At 34.5% G+C, this 17,699-nt stretch overlaps 1 protein-coding gene across 7 annotated transcripts in view; it reads left to right on the top strand.

Annotated features, from left to right (window-relative positions):
• The window catches only part of LOC149787281 (hemocyte protein-glutamine gamma-glutamyltransferase-like), a 146,116-nt gene extending 133,163 nt beyond the window's left edge, over window positions 1-12,953 (top strand). For 5 of the 7 annotated variants that reach the window (XM_089977812.1, XM_089977810.1, XM_089977811.1 and 2 more), the window contains one exon: window positions 9,904-12,953. In XM_089977812.1, the coding sequence (XP_089833938.1) occupies window positions 9,904-10,045 (142 nt within the window). In that variant the 3' untranslated portion in view covers window positions 10,046-12,953. The remainder of the gene's footprint in view (window positions 1-9,903) is intronic. The other 2 variants (XR_016425145.1, XR_016425144.1) reach the window with 2 other exon arrangements.
• The last annotated feature ends 4,746 nt before the right edge of the window (window positions 12,954-17,699 follow it).

Below are 17,699 nucleotides of genomic sequence, written 5' to 3'. Positions count from 1 at the left end.
AGATTACCTAAATTACACTGGTAATGGGTACCCAATTGAGAACATAGTAGACCCATATTTGCCATGACATACACACTGGTAATGGGTACCCAACTGTGAACATCATAGATCCAGATTTGCCATCACATATGCACTGGTAAATCAGCATATATCTAAATTTACTTTTAAATCTAAGTTTAGCAGACAGCAATGACTTATCTGTCAGCCATATCTGAGGTAAGTATGACACACAGCAGGGACTTATATGCCATACAGACCTGGGCTAAAATAAAACACACAGCAAGAATGTATCTGCCATCCAGACCTGGGCTAAAGTATAACAAACAACAGGAACTTATCTGTCTTCCAGACCTGGGCTAAAATATAACACACAGCAAAGATGCATCTGCCATCCAGACCTGGACTAAGGTATAACAAACAGCAAGGAATTATTTGCCATCCATACCTGGGCTAAAGTATAACACACAGCAAGGACTTATCTGTGATCCAGATATGGGCTAAAATAAAACACACAGCAAGAACTTATCTGCCATCCAGCTATGGGCTAAAGTAAAATACACAGCAAGGACTTATCTGCCATCCAGACATGGGCTGAAATATAACACAAAGAATAGATCTTATTTGCCATCCAGGCCTGGAATTAAGTATATCATACAGCAAGGACTTATCTGTGATCCAGATATGGGCTAAAGTATAACACACAGCAAGGACTTATCTGCGATCCAGATATGGGCTGAATTATAACACAAAGAATGAATCTTATCTGCCATCCAGGCCTGGAATTAAGTATAACACACATCACAGACTTATCTGTGATTTAGATATGGGCTAAAGTAAAACACACAGCAAGGACTTATCTGCCATCCAGACATGGGCTGAAATATAACACAAAGAATAAATCTTATCTGCCATCCAGGCCTGGAATTAAGTATATCATACAGCAAGGACTTATCTGCCATTCAGACCTGGGGTAAATTATAACACACAGCAAAGACTTATCTGTGATCCAGATATGGGCTGAAATATAACACAAATAATAGATCTTATCTGCCATCCAGGCCTGGAATTAAGTATAACACACAGCAAGGACCTATCTGCCATCCAGACCTGGGCTATAGTAAACACACAGTAGGGACCTATCTGCCATCCAGACCTAGGCTATAGTAAAACACACAGCAAGGACCTATCTGCCATCCAGACCTGGGCTATAGTAAAACACACAGCAAGGACCTATCTGCCATCCAGACCTGGGCTATAGTAAAACACACAGCAAGGACCTATCTGCCATCCAGACCTAGGCTATAGTAAAACACACAGCAAGGACCTATCTGCCATCCAGACCTGGGCTATAGTAAAACACACAGCAAGGACTTATCTGCCATCCAAATATTGCATAATCAAAGTCAGTAATTGTAATCATGTAATTGCTGACTTTTAAATAATAACAACTCATTTGTTGATCAGACATTATTGTGCCTTGGTAAAATTCAACATGACAATCAGTAAGGATGCCATGTGAATGTTGGTCCAAATGTACATCCACAAGCAAGATTATCCATCTGAATGTTGGTCCAAATGTACATCCACAAGCAAGATTAACCACCTGAATGTTGGTCCAAATGTACATCCACAAACAAGATTAACAACCTGAATGTTGGTCCAAATGTACATCCACAAGCAAGATTAACCACCTGAATGTTGGTCCAAATGTACATCCACAAACAAGATTAACCACCTGCATGTTGGTCCAAATGTACATCCACAAGCAAGATTAACCACCTGCATGTTGGTCCAAATATACATCCACAAGCAAGATTAACCACCTGTATGTTGGTCCAAATGTACGTCCACAAGCAAGATTAACCTCAATGTCGGTCCAAATGTACATCCACAAGGAAGATTAACCTGAATGTTGGTCCAAATGTACATCCACAAGCAAGATTAACCTCAATGTTGGTCCAAATGTACATCCACAAGCAAGATTAACCTCAATATTGGTCCAAATGTACATTCACAAGCAAGATTATCCACCTGAATGTTGGTCCAAATGTACATCCACAAGCAAGATTAACCACCTGAATGTTGGTCCAAATGTACATCCACAAGCAAGATTATCCACCTGAATGTTGGTCCAAATGTACATCCACAAGCAAGATTAACCACCTGAATGTTGGTCCAAATGTACATCCACAAGCAAGATTAACCACCTGTATATTGGTCCAAATGTACATCCACAAGCAAGATTAACCACCTGTATGTTGGTCCAAATGTACATCCACAAGCAAGATTAACCACCTGTATGTTGGTCCAAATGTACATCCACAAGCAAGATTAACCTGAATGTTGGTCCAAATGTACATCCACAAGGAAGATTAACCTGAATGTTGGTCCAAATGTACATCCACAAGCAAGATTAACCTGAATGTTGGTCCAAATGTACATCCACAAGCAAGATTAACCTCAATGTTGGTCCAAATGTATATCCACAAGCAAGATTAGCCTCAATGTTGGTCCAAATGTACATCCACAAGCAAGATTAACCTGCATGTTATTCCAAATGTACATCCACAAGCAAGATTAACCCCAATGTTGGTCCAAATGTACATCCACAAGCAAGATTAACCTGCATGTTGGTCCAAATGTACCTCCACAAGCAAGATTAACCACCTGAATGTTGGTCCAAATGTACCTCCACAAGCAAGATTAACCTGAATGTTGGTCCAAATGTACATCCACAAGCAAGATTAACCTGCATGTTGGTCCAAATGTACCTCCACAAGCAAGATTAACCACCTGAATGTTGGTCCAAATGTACCTCCACAAGCAAGATTAACCTGAATGCTGGTCCATATGGTGGCGCTATAGAGTTTCGCATTTTGCATAGCGTTTTAGGATTTTAAAGAAAAAGAATTTCCCCGGGTTTCCTCACTGGTTATACTGGCTATTTAAAAAAGACCTTGTATATCTTAGGTATAATGCAAAGAACCTTTAATTCCCTTTATTTTGGTGTATGATTGATGGGTGTAATATGGGTTATAGAGTATACAGCTTGGCCTTACTTCAGATGTGCACCTTTCAAAAAGTGCTAGCTCTACTTGGTCATTTTCACTTCCTGAACTTCAGAGGTAAATTGTATAAAAAAGAGCCGATAACTTTTTTACATTTTATATATTTGGTATTTCATTCATTGCACTTTCAGAAGCTGGTATTGTCTAGTCTGGCAAAATTCATTTTCCCTATTTTAATAGCTGCTATGTATAGTGTACTTTAGACTAATTCATGCTGATTTTTTAACACAAGGGAGCAGTCATTTTAGTTAGCAGTGTGCTTAAATCATGTAAAATTTCCAAAAGTACAATATCCAAAAGAAATATCATCCACATTACATTAATGTAGCATAGAGGTATGCCAACATTCTCTCCACTGTGCATGTTTTAAATGCGAACTACTTCACCTTACATACGTCACTCTCTCAAAAGTACATATTATCTGGTGAGCGCCCCCATAAAGAAGATATAGGTATTATTTTTGTATGATTTAATTATGTTTATATGGCTGAAACATTTAAGTCGCAAGCATCAAAACAATCCTTTTGAATAATTCTCCTGCCTTTCCCCCCACAGGACAGTATTTATGAGTGTCAGAGTCTCTAACAAGTCCAGCCTCCCCCCCCCATGATAAAAAGTGAGCTATTTTAAGAATGCACATTACATTTTGTAAACATAGCAACCAATGTTATGCTGAGTGACAGGAACATGAAACTAGCCAGAATTATTTCTGAGATATCAACAATGAATTTTTACAATTTGAAAAGGGAGGTAACTCATCAGGTTCATAAAGGTCAAAGGTCAAAGTGTAAAATATTTGCCTATTGTTTAATATGGGAGAAGCAAATTCACTTTCTCTTCATTTATTTTTTTATTTCATTGCAAATAAATGAAAAGAAACATTTTCACCATATATTTCTGTCACTTATTGCAACAGTTTTAAATTTAAATTGACTCTATTCCTATATTCTAAGACTTCTAATTTCCCCATAATTAAGGTCACTACTCACACAAACATACCGCATGGCAAATTATGTAAGCAAGAGAAAAATGATCATAATTAGCATATTTTCATGCTTAACATCAATATGAATGTACCATTTTATTCAGAACATCATACATAATTATATGAAAATAAAAAAAATAATTGCAAACATTTTTATATTTTCTTTAAGGTGGCGCTATACAGTTTCGCATTTTGCGTAGGGTTAGGATTTTAAAGAAAAAGAATTTCCCCGGCTTTCCTCACTGGTTATACTGGCTATTTAAAAAAGACCTTGTATATCTTAGGTATAATGCAAAGAACCTTTAATTCCCTTTATTTTGGTGTATGATTAATAGGTGTAATATGGGTTATAGAGTATACAGCTTGGCCTTACTTCAGATGTGCACCTTTCAAAAAAGTGCTAGCTCTACTTGGTCATTTTCACTTCCTGAACTTCAGAGGTAAATTGTATAAAAAAGAGCCGATAACTTTTTTTACATTTTATATATTTGGTATTTCATTCATTGCACTTTCAGAAGCTGGTATTGTCTAGTCTGGCAAAATTCATTTTCCCTATTTTAATAGCTGCTATGTATAGTGTACTTTAGACTAATTCATGCTGATTTTTTAACACAAGGGAGCAGTCATTTTAGTTAGCAGTGTGCTTAAATCATGTAAAATTTCCAAAAGTACAATATCCAAAAGAAATATCATCCACATTACATTAATGTAGCATAGAGGTATGCCAACATTCTCTCCATTGTGCATGTTTTAAATGCGAACTACTTCACCTTACATACGTCACTCTCTCAAAAGTACATATTATCTGGTGAGCGCTCCCTATGTACATCCACAAGCAAGATTAACAACCTGAATGTTGGTCCAAATGTACATCCACAAGCAAGATTAACCACCTGAATGTTGGTCTAAATGTACATCCACAAGCAAGATTAACCACCTGAATGTTGGTCCAAATGTACATCCACAAGCAAGATTAACCACCTGAATGTTGGTCCAAATGTCCATCCACAAGCAAGATTAACCTGAATGTTGTTCCAAATGTACATCCACAAGCAAGATTAACAACCTGCATGTTGGCCCAAATGTACCTCCACAAGCAAGATTAACCACCTGTATGTTGGTCCAAATGTACCTCCACAAGCAAGATTAACCACCTGAATGTTGGTCCAAATGTACCTCCACAAGCAAGATTAACCTCAATGTTGGTCCAAATGTACATCCACAAGATAGATTAACCTCAATGTTGGTCCAAATGTGCATCCACAAGCAAGATTAACCTCATTGTTGGTCCAAATGTACATCCACAAGCAAGATTAACCTGAATGTTGGTCCAAATGTACATCCACAAGCAAGATTAACCTGAATGTTGGTCCAAATGTACATCCACAAGCAAGATTAACCTCATTGTTGGTCCAAATGTACATCCACAAGCAAGATAACCTGAATGTTGGTCCAAATGTACATCCACAAGCAAGATTAACCTGAAGGTTGGTCCAAATGTACATCCACAAGCAAGATTAACCTGAAGGTTGGTCCAAATGTACATCCACAAGCAAGATTAACCTGAATGTTGGTCCAAATGTACATCCACAAGCAAGATTAACCTCAATGTTGGTCCAAATGTACCTCCACAAGCAAGATTAACCTCATTGTTAAAGTCTTTTACTTTTCTTTTATATCAGTATCATTTAACCTATTCTTCTTGGATTTGGAATGTAAAGCAAGTGCAGGCTTAACATGGGCAGGTTCTTGGTTAAATAACAAGTAGTTATAATTCATGTAATTACAGTTTTAAAAAATAAAGATTGCTTTATAATTACTAAATGATTTCATTTTCGAAACCTACTTGACACTTGAACTGTGCAGGACAAAAAGTCAGAATTTGAATTTTAAAGAAATGTATTAAAATCATTAACATCTATTATTTGTAATTATTATTATTATTGACTATAGTAAATTGATGGCTTCACAGGAAAGGGGTAACTGATTAGCAAATGAAGACTTAATGGCATATAATACTGAGATCACTGAGATTTATTAAGACTTACTCTTAGATAGGAAAGGTAGCTTTAATAAGGATATAAAGGTAAAAGGTCACCTTGACAAGGATATACAGATAAAAGGTAGCTTTGATAAGGATATACAGGTGAAAGGTAGCTTTGATAAAGATATACAGGTAAATGGTCACTTTGATAAGGATATACAGGTGAAAGGTCACTTTGATAAGGATATACAGGTGAAAGGTCACTTTGATAAGGATATCCAGGTAAAAGGTAGCTTTGATAAGGATATAAAGGTAAAAGGTAGCTTTGATAAGGATATACAGGTAAAAGGTAGCTTTGATAATGATATATAGGTGAAAGGTCACTTTGATAAGGATGTACAGGTAAAGGTAGCTTTGGTAAGGATATACAGGTGAAAGGTCACTTTGATAAGGATATACAGGTAAAAGGTAGCTTTGATAAGGATATGCAGGTACAAGGTAGCTTTGATAAGGATATACAGGTAAAAGGTAGCTTTGATAATGATATACAGGTGAAAGGTTACTTTGATAAGGATGTACAGGTAAAGGTAGATTTAATAAGGATATACAGGTGAAAGGTGGCTTTGATAAGGATATACAGGTAAAGGTAGCGTTGATAAGGATATACAAGAAAAGGTAGCTTTGATAATGATATACAGGTGAAAGGTAGCTTTGATGAGGATATACAGGTAAAAGGTAGTTTTGATAAGGATATACAGGTAAAAGGTAGCTTTGATAAGGATATACAAGCAAAAGGTAGCTTTGATAAGGATATACAGGTGAAAGATCACTTTGATAAGGATATACAAGCAAAAGGTAGCTTTGATGAGGATATACAGGTGAAAGGTAGCTTTGATAAGGATATACAGGTACAATGTAGCTTTGATAAGGATATGCAAGCAAAAGGTAGCTTTGATAAGGATATACAAGCAAAAGGTAGCTTTGATAAGGATATACAGGTAAAATGTAGCTTTGATAAGGATATATAGGTGAAAGATCACTTTGATAAGGATATACAAGCAAAAGGTAGCTTTGATAAGGATATACAGGTGAAAGATCACTTTGATAAGGATATACAAGCAAAAGGTAGCTTTGATGAGGATATACAGGTGAAAGGTAGCTTTGATAAGGATATACAGGTACAATGTAGCTTTGATAAGGATATGCAAGCAAAAGGTAGCTTTGATAGGGATATACAAGCAAAAGGTAGCTTTGATAAGGATATACAGGTAAAATGTAGCTTTGATAAGGATATATAGGTGAAAGATCACTTTGATAAGGATATACAAGCAAAAGGTAGCTTTGATAAGGATATACAGGTGAAAGATCACTTTGATAAGGATATACAGGTAAAAGGTAGCTTTGATAAGGATATACAAGCAAAAGGTAGCTTTGATAAGGATATGCAAGCAAAAGGTAGCTTTGATAAGGATATACAGGTAAAAGGTAGCTTTGATAAGGATATACAAGCAAAAGGTAGCCTTGATATGGATATACAGGTAAAAGGTAGCTTTGATAAGGATATGCAAACAAAAGGTAGCTTTTATAAGGATATACAGGTGAAAGGTAGCTTTGATAAGGATATATCTGTAAAAGGTAGCTCTGATAAGGATATACAGGTACAAGGTAGCTTTGATAAGGATATACAGATAAAAGGTAGCTTTGATAAGGATATACAGGTGAAAGGTAGCTTTGATAAGGATATACCTGTAAAAGGTAGCTCTGATAAGGATATACAGGTACAAGGTAGTTTTGATAAGGATATACAGATAAAAGGTAGCTTTGATAAGGATATACAGGTACAAGGTAGCTTTGATAAGGATATGCAGGTACAAGGTAGCTTTGATAAGGATATACAGATAAAAGGTAGCTTTGATAAGGATATACAGGTAAAAGGTAGCTTTAATAAGGTTTACAGGTAAAATTTGGGTTTCAATCTATGTGAATAAAATGAAATATTTTTTGTGCCAAATTGTTTTACTTTTGGCTGATAAGCTATACAGTAGTACATCCAAAATATCAGACATAGACTGTATTAACCATTTGAATTAAATCTTTCATACTGCATTAGCAGTGACTGTTACAACAATGTGATTGGTATTATGTATACTCTTATTTGGTTACAAACTGCTATAAAATGTTAAATATTTCATGTGTCTGGTACTATTTTAATATTAAAAATGTCATGTGGCTGGTACTATTTTATTATTAAAAATGTCATGTGGCTGGTACTATTTTATTATTAAAAATGTCATGTGGTTGGTACTATTTTAATATTAAAAATGTCATGTGGCTGGTACTATTTTAATATTAAAAATGTCATGTGGCTGGTACTATTTTAATATTAAAAATGTCATGTGGCTGGTACTATTTTAATATTAAAAATGTCATGTGGCTGGTACTATTTTATTATTAAAAATGTCATGTGGCTGGTACTATTTTATTATTAAAAATGTCATGTGGTTGGTACTATTTTAATATTAAAAATGTCATGTGGCTGGTACTATTTTAATATTAAAAATGTCATGTGGTTGGTACTATTTTATTATTAAAAATGTCATGTGGCTGGTACTATTTTAATATTAAAAATATCGTGTGGCTGGTACTATTTTAATATTAAAAATGTCATGTGGTTGGTACTATTTTAATATTAAAAATGTCATGTGGCTGGTACTATTTTAATATTAAAAATGTCATGTGGCTGGTACTATTTTATTATTAAAAATGTCATGTGGCTGGTACTATTTTAATATTAAAAATGTCATGTGGCTGGTACTTTTTTTAGTATTAAATATGTCGTGTTACTGGTACTATTTTATTATCTTTATATCTCAACAAAGAAGGTGCAACTACTTGAGTTGTGTCATTCACGTCAACACTGCAACATTACAAATATCAAAGTATGACTTTCTGTCCTACACTGAACTACTATGTGTATTTTCAAAACTTATGATCAAGAAATCCAATCTTAAGCTCTATGTCTGAAGTTTTGCCATTTGTAAGTTTTTACCATTTGTAAGTTAGAATTACCAAACTTGTGTGATTTTCTTAACTTCGGTCACTCTTATTGACTTAGTTGATTTCAGAGACATACATGTACTCCAGTTACCATATCTTGTTTTTTTTGGGGGGTGACCTTCAGCCTGACACACAGCTCAAAATGTCTCAGAGATTCAGGACATTGTCTACTATGCTTAAATAGTGCAGTTGCAACTTGGGTATACACTGTTTGAAGTACACATGCAGATTTGGTTATACACTGTTTGAAGTGCAGTTGCAACTTTGGGTATACACTGTTTGAAGTGCAAATGCAGATTTGGGTATACACTGTTTGAAGTGCAGTTGCATCTTTGGGTATACACTGTTTGAAGTGCAAATGCAGATTTCGGTATACACTGGTTGAAGTATAATTGCAACTTTGGGTATACATAGTTTTGATTTGGGTATACACTGTTTCAAGTGCAGTTGCAACTTTAGGTATACACAGTTCAAAGTGCAATTGATTATAAACTGTTCAAAATGCAGTTGCAAATTTGGGTATAAACTGTTTGAAGTGCAATTGCAGATTTGGGTAGACAGTTTGAAGTGCAGTTGCATCTTTGCATATACACAGTTTGAAGTGAGATTGCAAATTTGGGTATACACTGTTTGAAGTGCACTTGCAGATTTGGGTTTATATGTACACTAATAGAAGTTAGTTCACTGTACACCTGAGCAAATACAAGGCCAATAATTCTGGTTTACATTTCTTTATTATTCAGAAGAGAATTAAATTGATAAAATTAGATGAATTTTGTGATTGACTTATTTTTTAACTTTAATTACAGCAATTATACACAGAAGCAGACAGTAGTTGCTGAATTTTCCCTGAAACCATCCAAGGCCAGAAAGTCAGCCAAGTTTACAGTCTACTTCAATTGTAAGCAAGTGAGTGCCATCACGGGCCATTTCATTCTTGACATAAATTAGAGGAGCAACCATCCAGGAGCGCTGCAGACAATCAGTTATTGCACTTAGTTATTCACTCTATGTATCAAAGTAATTCATGCATCTACATACCTGCCAACCTTCCAGACACTGTTGTTTTTTTTTTTACACTCAAAAAGTGTGTGTTATGGTCCCGAAGTGTGGGTCTATGTGCATGATGCAAATAAGTGACATCATACAATTGGGAATGCATTATCTACTTGTATGAGTATATAGAAAATGACTGGAAATTCACATTTGACTAAAGAAAATAAATAATATATTTCCAAACCAAAATTAGCTGGTTGACAAAGCATTGTCATATATCATTAAAACAAACATGTGCACACACTCAAATAATCACAACCACACTGACATTAAACAAACAAAACACAAAGTTTCTGTCTTAATATCCTTTGGACAATGGAATACAGTAGAAACATGTCTTTAATATCCTTTGGATATTGAATACAGTAGAAACTTATATTTAATATCTTTCGGACATTGGAATGTCAGTAGAAACTTGTCTTTGAGATTTATTTCTTAAAAAGTATGTCCAGTTTATCAAACTCCAAATGAATTAGGTTATTCTCCTTTGTGTGTTCTACCAATGCAAATCAACTTAATGGGATCTTCCAAATGAATTGGGTTATTCCCCTTTGTGTGCTTTACCTATGCAAATCAGCTTAATGGGATCTTCCAAAGAAGTGCTCAAAGGAATAGCAAACACTAAATCTCCTTAGCAATTGTCATTTGTTAAGTAATCTGTGGATTGGTGGTTATTTCTCTCTGACTACCTTTACATTTTAACTGCCTTTTTGACACTTAACTAATAAATTGCCCAGGTGTTAAAGTATTCCATAAGCATTAAGTGAGAAGCCATGGGAATCATGGCAGTTTTCACTGCCTCATAAAAGGTCTCTCTCTCTCTTTCTCTCATTTCATTTTTTATAAGTATTGGAATTTGTGCATTTACAAACACAACGCTGTCGGGAGGTTTGGGATGAAAAGTTTGTGCTTTTCTTGTGGTGCTATGATTGGGTAGATATATATTTATCTATATATGTACTATTTACAATTAAAGCCAGGTATGTATTTATCTATATATGTATTATTTACAAGAACCATACTATCTCATTATAATGTTGTCCATGGAAGCCACAGAGTCTACCACCTTACAGTGAGCTCTACCTTATAATGAAATACATGATGCATATAATTTCATTGCCATTTAATTAAATGGTATGCATGACTATACTTGCCTTCCAGAAAGAAGGGCCTTATAGTGAGGGATTTTTGTACTATACACAAGAAGACTCTTAGAGTTATCTCCCATAATATATTGTATAGCCAGAGCTTCTATGTAACTAGGCAAAAGCAACAGCAAATAATAAAAGACACATTACATTGATTTTACTGCATGATAATCTGGGTCAAAATGCTGCTATCAGTATGCAAAATACATGATGACTGTAATCTGGGTCAAAATGGTGTCATCAGTATGCAAAAGGCATGTTGATTGTAATCTGGGTCAAAATGCTGCTATCAGTGTGGAAAATACATGTTGACTGCAATATGGGTCAGAATGCTGTCTCAGCATGCAAAATACATGATGACTGTAATCTTGGTCAAAATGGTGTCATCAGTATGCAAAAGGCACCATGACTGTAATCTGGGTCAAAATGGTGTCATCAGTATGCAAAATACACGATGACTGTAATATGGGTCAAAATGGTGTCATCAGTATGCAAAAGGCACCATGACTGTAATATGGGTCAGAATGCTGTCTCAGCATGCAAAATACATGATGACTGTAATCTAGGTCAAAATGGTGTCATCAGTATGCAAAAGGCACCACGACTGTAATCTGGGTCAAAATGCTGTCATCAGCATGCAAAATACATAATAATTGTAATCTGGGTCAAAATGCTGTCATCAGTATGCAAAAGGCATGTTGACTGTAATCTGGGTCAAAATGCTCTCATCATTATTCAAAATACATGATGACTGTAATCTGGTACAAAATGCTCTCATCAGTATGCAAAATGCATGTTGACTGTAATATGGGAGTTTTGAAAGTTTTACATTAACAACATGTGTCCAGGACAAATGTGTTATCCTCCTTTTCCTGCTATGTTGAGACATTTAGAGAAAGTTCATATATAAGTTCTGTGTTAATTCCAAGTCATCAAACTGTAACTAGAGGAAATGGTTTATTTGTATTTCATAAATGTAAGTATTAATTGAGATGCTTGTAATTAAGATGATTTATGTAATTTGACATGAATTAATGAATGAATTATGTAGAAAAAGTGCATTTTTACTATGTAGCATGTTTGATAAGGTACATTAAATTACCCATTGCAATAAGGTATCATTGCAATAAGGTATATTAAATTACCCATTGCAATAAGGTATATTAAATTACCCAGTGCAATAAGGTATATTAAATTACCCATTGCAATAAGGTATATTAAATTACCCATTGCAAAAAGATTATTTTTTTGACCCAGATCCTCGTGTTTTGGAGTGGCTAGTTCCAATGGAGACTTCATTACATTGTTGTATGTATAGCATCTCACTTTGGTTTGGAAATATGAACATTAAAGCTATTAACCAATGTTTATTATAAACAGTAACGGTGTGAATAGTTACAATAACTGTCCTGCTTGAAATCCATATATGTACCGGTAGAATCTTTTTATATTGATGTCCATATTGATTATTTTCATATTGCATACCTTTGCTTGAAATCCATAACAAATCATATTATACTGCATATTATAATACACATAACAAGGTATATGTAAATGTATCTAGGGTTGGTTTGTCACTACCTGGTGGTCATATAGTTCAAGTGTTAAAATCTAGAACTGTGAGAGCTGTAGCAAATAAATACTTTACTACCTTACTGACTTTCTTTGTTCATTTTGACCCAGAAAAAATAAATTCCCTCATTATTTTGTAATGCACTGAACATATATCACTCAGACAACCATCCATGTATGGTAAGAGATGGAGAGTTTATGACTGCTTGGTGAATAATGATGTTGTCCTTGCACAGATTTGGACTGCCTGATAAATAAGGATGTTGTCCTTGCACAGATTTGGACTGCTTGGTGAATAAGGATGTTGTCCTTGCACAGATTTGGACTGCTTGGTGAATAATGATGTTGTCCTTGCACAGATTTGGACTGCCTGATAAATAAGGATCTTGTCCTTGCACAGATTTGGACTGCTTGGTGAATAATGATGTTGTCTGTGCACAGATTTGGACTGCTTGGTGAATAATGATGTTGTCCTTGCACAGATTTGGACTGCCTGATAAATAAGGATGTTGTCCTTGCACATATTTGGACTGCTTGGTGAATAATGATGTTGTTGATGCACATATTTGTACTGCTTGGTGAATAACAATATTGTACTTGCTCAGATTTGGACTGCTTGGTGAATAATGATGTTGTTCTTGCACAGATTTGGACTGCTTGGTTTATAATGATATTGTCCCTGCACAGATTTTCTACAATGCCTTAAATTTACTGAACTATCATCACAGTCAGCACAGATTTTCAACAATGCCTTAGATTTTATTTACTATCATCACAGATTGTCTATGATGCCTTAGATTTACTTGCTATTAGCACAGATTTTCTATGATGCATTAGATTTACTTGACTGTCAGCACAGATTTTCATCAATGCCTTAGATTTACTTAACTATCTTCACATTTTCTATGATGCCTTAGATTTATTTGCTATTAGCACAGATTTTCTATGATGCATTGGATTTACTTAACTATCATCACATATTTTCTATGATGCCTTAGATTTACATAACTATCATCACAGATTTTCTATGATGCATTAGATTTACTTGACTGTCAGCAGAGATGTTCAACAGTGCCTTAGATTTAGTTAATTATCATCACAGATTTTCTATGATACATTAGATTTACTTGACTATCAGCACAGATTTTCTACGATGCATTAGATTTACTTAACTATCATCACATATTTTCTATGATGCCTTAGATGTATGTAACTATCATCACAGATTTTCCATGATGCATTAGATTTACTTGACTGTCAGCAGAGATGTTCAACAATACGTTAGATTTACTTAACTATCATCACAGATTTTCTATGATGCATTAGATTTACTTGACTATCATCACAGATTTTCAGCAATGCCTCAGATTTACTTTACTATCAGCAAAGGGTGTGTAAGTTTTACTGCATGCAAATTATCTTATCAATGAAAATAATTTGCATTTCTATATGATGCACCAAATCTTGTGATAACAGGATACAATAAACCTCTATCCATTTGCATTTCTGTATGATGCATTAAATCTTGTGATTACAGGATACAATAAAACTCTATCCATTTGCATTTCTGTGTGATGCACTAAATCTTGTGATAACTGGATACAATAAAACTCTATCTATTTGCATTTCTGTATGACGCACTAAGTCTTGTGATAACAGGATACAATAAAACTCTATCCATTTGCATTTCTGTGTGATGCACTAAATCTTGTGATAACTGGATACAATAAAAGTCTATCCATTTGCATTTCTGTATGACGCACTAAGTCTTGTGATAACAGGATACAATAAAACTCTATCCATTTGCATTTCTGTGTGATGCACTAAATCTTGTGATAACAGGATACAATAAACCTCTATCCATTTGCATTTCTGTATGGTGCACTAAATCTTGTGATTACAGGATACAATAAAACTCTATCCATTTGCATTTCTGTATGGTGCACTAAATCTTGTGATTACAGGATACAATAAAACTCTATCCATTTGCATTTCTGTGTGATGCACTAAATCTTGTGATAACTGGATACAATAAAAGTCTGTCCATTTGCATTTCTGTGTGATGCACTAAATCTTGTGATTACAGGATACAATAAAAGTCTGTCAATTTGCATTTCTGTATGATGCACTAAATCTTTTGATAACAGGATACAATAAAAGTCTGTCCATTTGCATTTCTGTATGATGCACTAAATCTTGTGATAACAGGATACAATAAAAGTCTGTCCATTTGCATTTCTATATGATGCACTAAATCTTGTGATAACTGGATACAATAAAAGTCTGTCCATTTGCATTTCTGTATGATGCACTAAATCTTGTGATAACAGGATACCATAAACCTCTATCCATTTGCATTTCTGTGTGATGCACTAAATCTTTTGATAACAGGATACAATAAAAGTCTGTCCATTTGCATTTCTGTATGATGCACTAAATCTTGTGATAACAGGATACAATAAAAGTCTGTCCATTTGCATTTCTGTATGGTGCACTAAATCTTGTGATAACAGGATACAATAAAACTCTGTCCATTTGTATTTCTATACGATGCACTAAATCTTGTGATAACTGGATACAATAAAACTCTATCCATTTGCAGTTAAATTCTGTGTGATGCACTAAATCTTGTGATAACAGGACATATTAAAACTCTATCCATTTGCAAATAAATTCTGTGTGATTGAACTAAATCTTGTGATAACAGGATGCAATAAAACTCTGTCCATTTACATTTCAACCAGATTAGCTATGTAGCTTTATAACAACAAGACATTCACTATGTTGAGCATCTAACAATCCATAGTATTATATGCAGGAGTTATCACATCTTGATTGTCTATTCTCCTGACTGGTTTCTGCAGCATCTCTTTGCTAAGGTTTGTGGCTGTATATTGATGAATACTTGAATGATGCTGATGTCCAGTATTCCAAGGCAGTTTACAGGAGTTATTCTCCTTATTTATCTGTCCTCCTCAAGCTGGTTCATGCAGCATAGTTTGATTTCAACTGAATACATTGAGGATCCTCATATTGATAAGACCTTGATTGAAATTAATGTCCTGTGTCCCACGACATAATTTACAGGAGTTATGACCCCTGATTTCCCATACCCATGACTTTAGCATCTGCTGTATTGTTTCACCAAGAATTCTTGGATTTCATCCAAATTTGGTGTGTAACTTTACACTGCTGAGACCTTGAATGGATTTAATTTCTAACGTCCACATTATCATTTAAAAAAAGTGTGGCTCCTGATTTTCCATTCCATTATTGAGTTGAAGGCCCTGTCAAGAATATTTAGCATCCCTTGGCAATGAACCCCCTCTTTGATAAATTGATCAACAATATATATATAGTTTTACTTTATAATCTATACAATATTTACTGTCAAATGAAAAATTATATCCAGATGAACCTGAAACATCTTGCAATATACATATTCATATGTCCCTCATTCGAGTTACAATATGCTTAAAGGCTGTACATGTGTACCTGGTTCGAGTGTGGGTAAGTGTGTAATTTGGATTTTTAACATTGCTTTAAAAAATTCAGTCATATCACTACAATGTCTGCAGTTTATAGTGATATCTAGTGTTATGAGCTTATGCTCTTAAAATAAGTAACAGAAAAAAGTGAAGACAACAAGCTTTGTAAAATTTAACAAATAATTTATTTTTCTAGAATACAAAGTGTAAAATGAAAAAGAACTTACAGACTTGCAAATTAAATCCAAAAATAATCCAAGAATTAAAGACACATGTCCTAGTAATAAAAAGTCCTGAATGAAACTCAGTTGAAGTCCTGAAGAGATCCAAAATTGAAGGCGATGATGTGTCTGTTATGGCGTGCAAAATTGTGATGTGTCAAAAGTCTCGTTGAATCACAGAAATATTATTTCAGGTTTTCATTCAGTAGAAATTCCAATGAATGTCTTTATCTAAGAATTTGTTCAGAGCACTTTTGTATTTCCAGAGAAAATAATCAATTGAATTCAATAATTTGAAGAAAATAAAATTCAGCCCAAACTGGTCACAACATAAAACAACTTAAAGTGCTAGTTGTTAAAGCATGACTGGTGAAATCCTCACAGTCACAAGATAATATATTTCTCTGCTTGACCTCAGGTCACAATTAGCATTTTCTAAAAGTAACCATTACCTAATGGAAAATAACCTTCTACAATGATCTAATGAGCCTTGTTTATTTATGACACAATAGCCTACAAAATTCACTTAGGAATCTCCAAAATTTTGACCCTGATCAACATATTTACTCCTTCTATGTTTACCTGAATAATAATCCTGATAATAAGCCCATACACATAGAGAATAATGAAGCTATTATTAGCAGTTTACATAAATGAAATAGAAATAAAAATAAAAAAAATAAAAAATGTAAATCAAGTCAAACAGAAATTAACTTTTGGGCAAGGTCAAGTCCAGCAAACAATGTTACATTAAAATAACATGTAATGAAATTTCAAAAAATTTAAAACTAACAGACAAACAATTAAATATACATAACACTAGCATTGAAGCATCATGAAGCAGACATGTATCATCATGTTCCACAGTCACATTATCCTGACACCAGGCCAACCAGTCCTAGCGGGGCAGCTGTCAGTACCATTTTTTAGAAGTAAGATGTATTTAGTATGACTCGTACAGGGTTCCATCCCATGATCTCCTGCAATGAGGTGGACGATGACCACTAAGCCACCAGAATGGTCCCTTGGTTCGAATTACAATAGGTTAAAGGATGTGCATGTGTAACTAACTGGGTTTGAGTTGCAATATGCTTAAAGGATGCACATATGTCCCTGGTTC

The sequence above is a fragment of the Sinohyriopsis cumingii genome, chromosome 12, assembly GCF_028554795.1.
Source record: "Sinohyriopsis cumingii isolate HCF-2022 chromosome 12, ASM2855479v2, whole genome shotgun sequence".
NCBI classification, from domain to species: domain Eukaryota; kingdom Metazoa; phylum Mollusca; class Bivalvia; order Unionida; family Unionidae; genus Sinohyriopsis; species Sinohyriopsis cumingii.
Note: the sequence above shows the minus strand (reverse complement) of the source record. Positions and strands in the feature narration are given on the sequence as shown.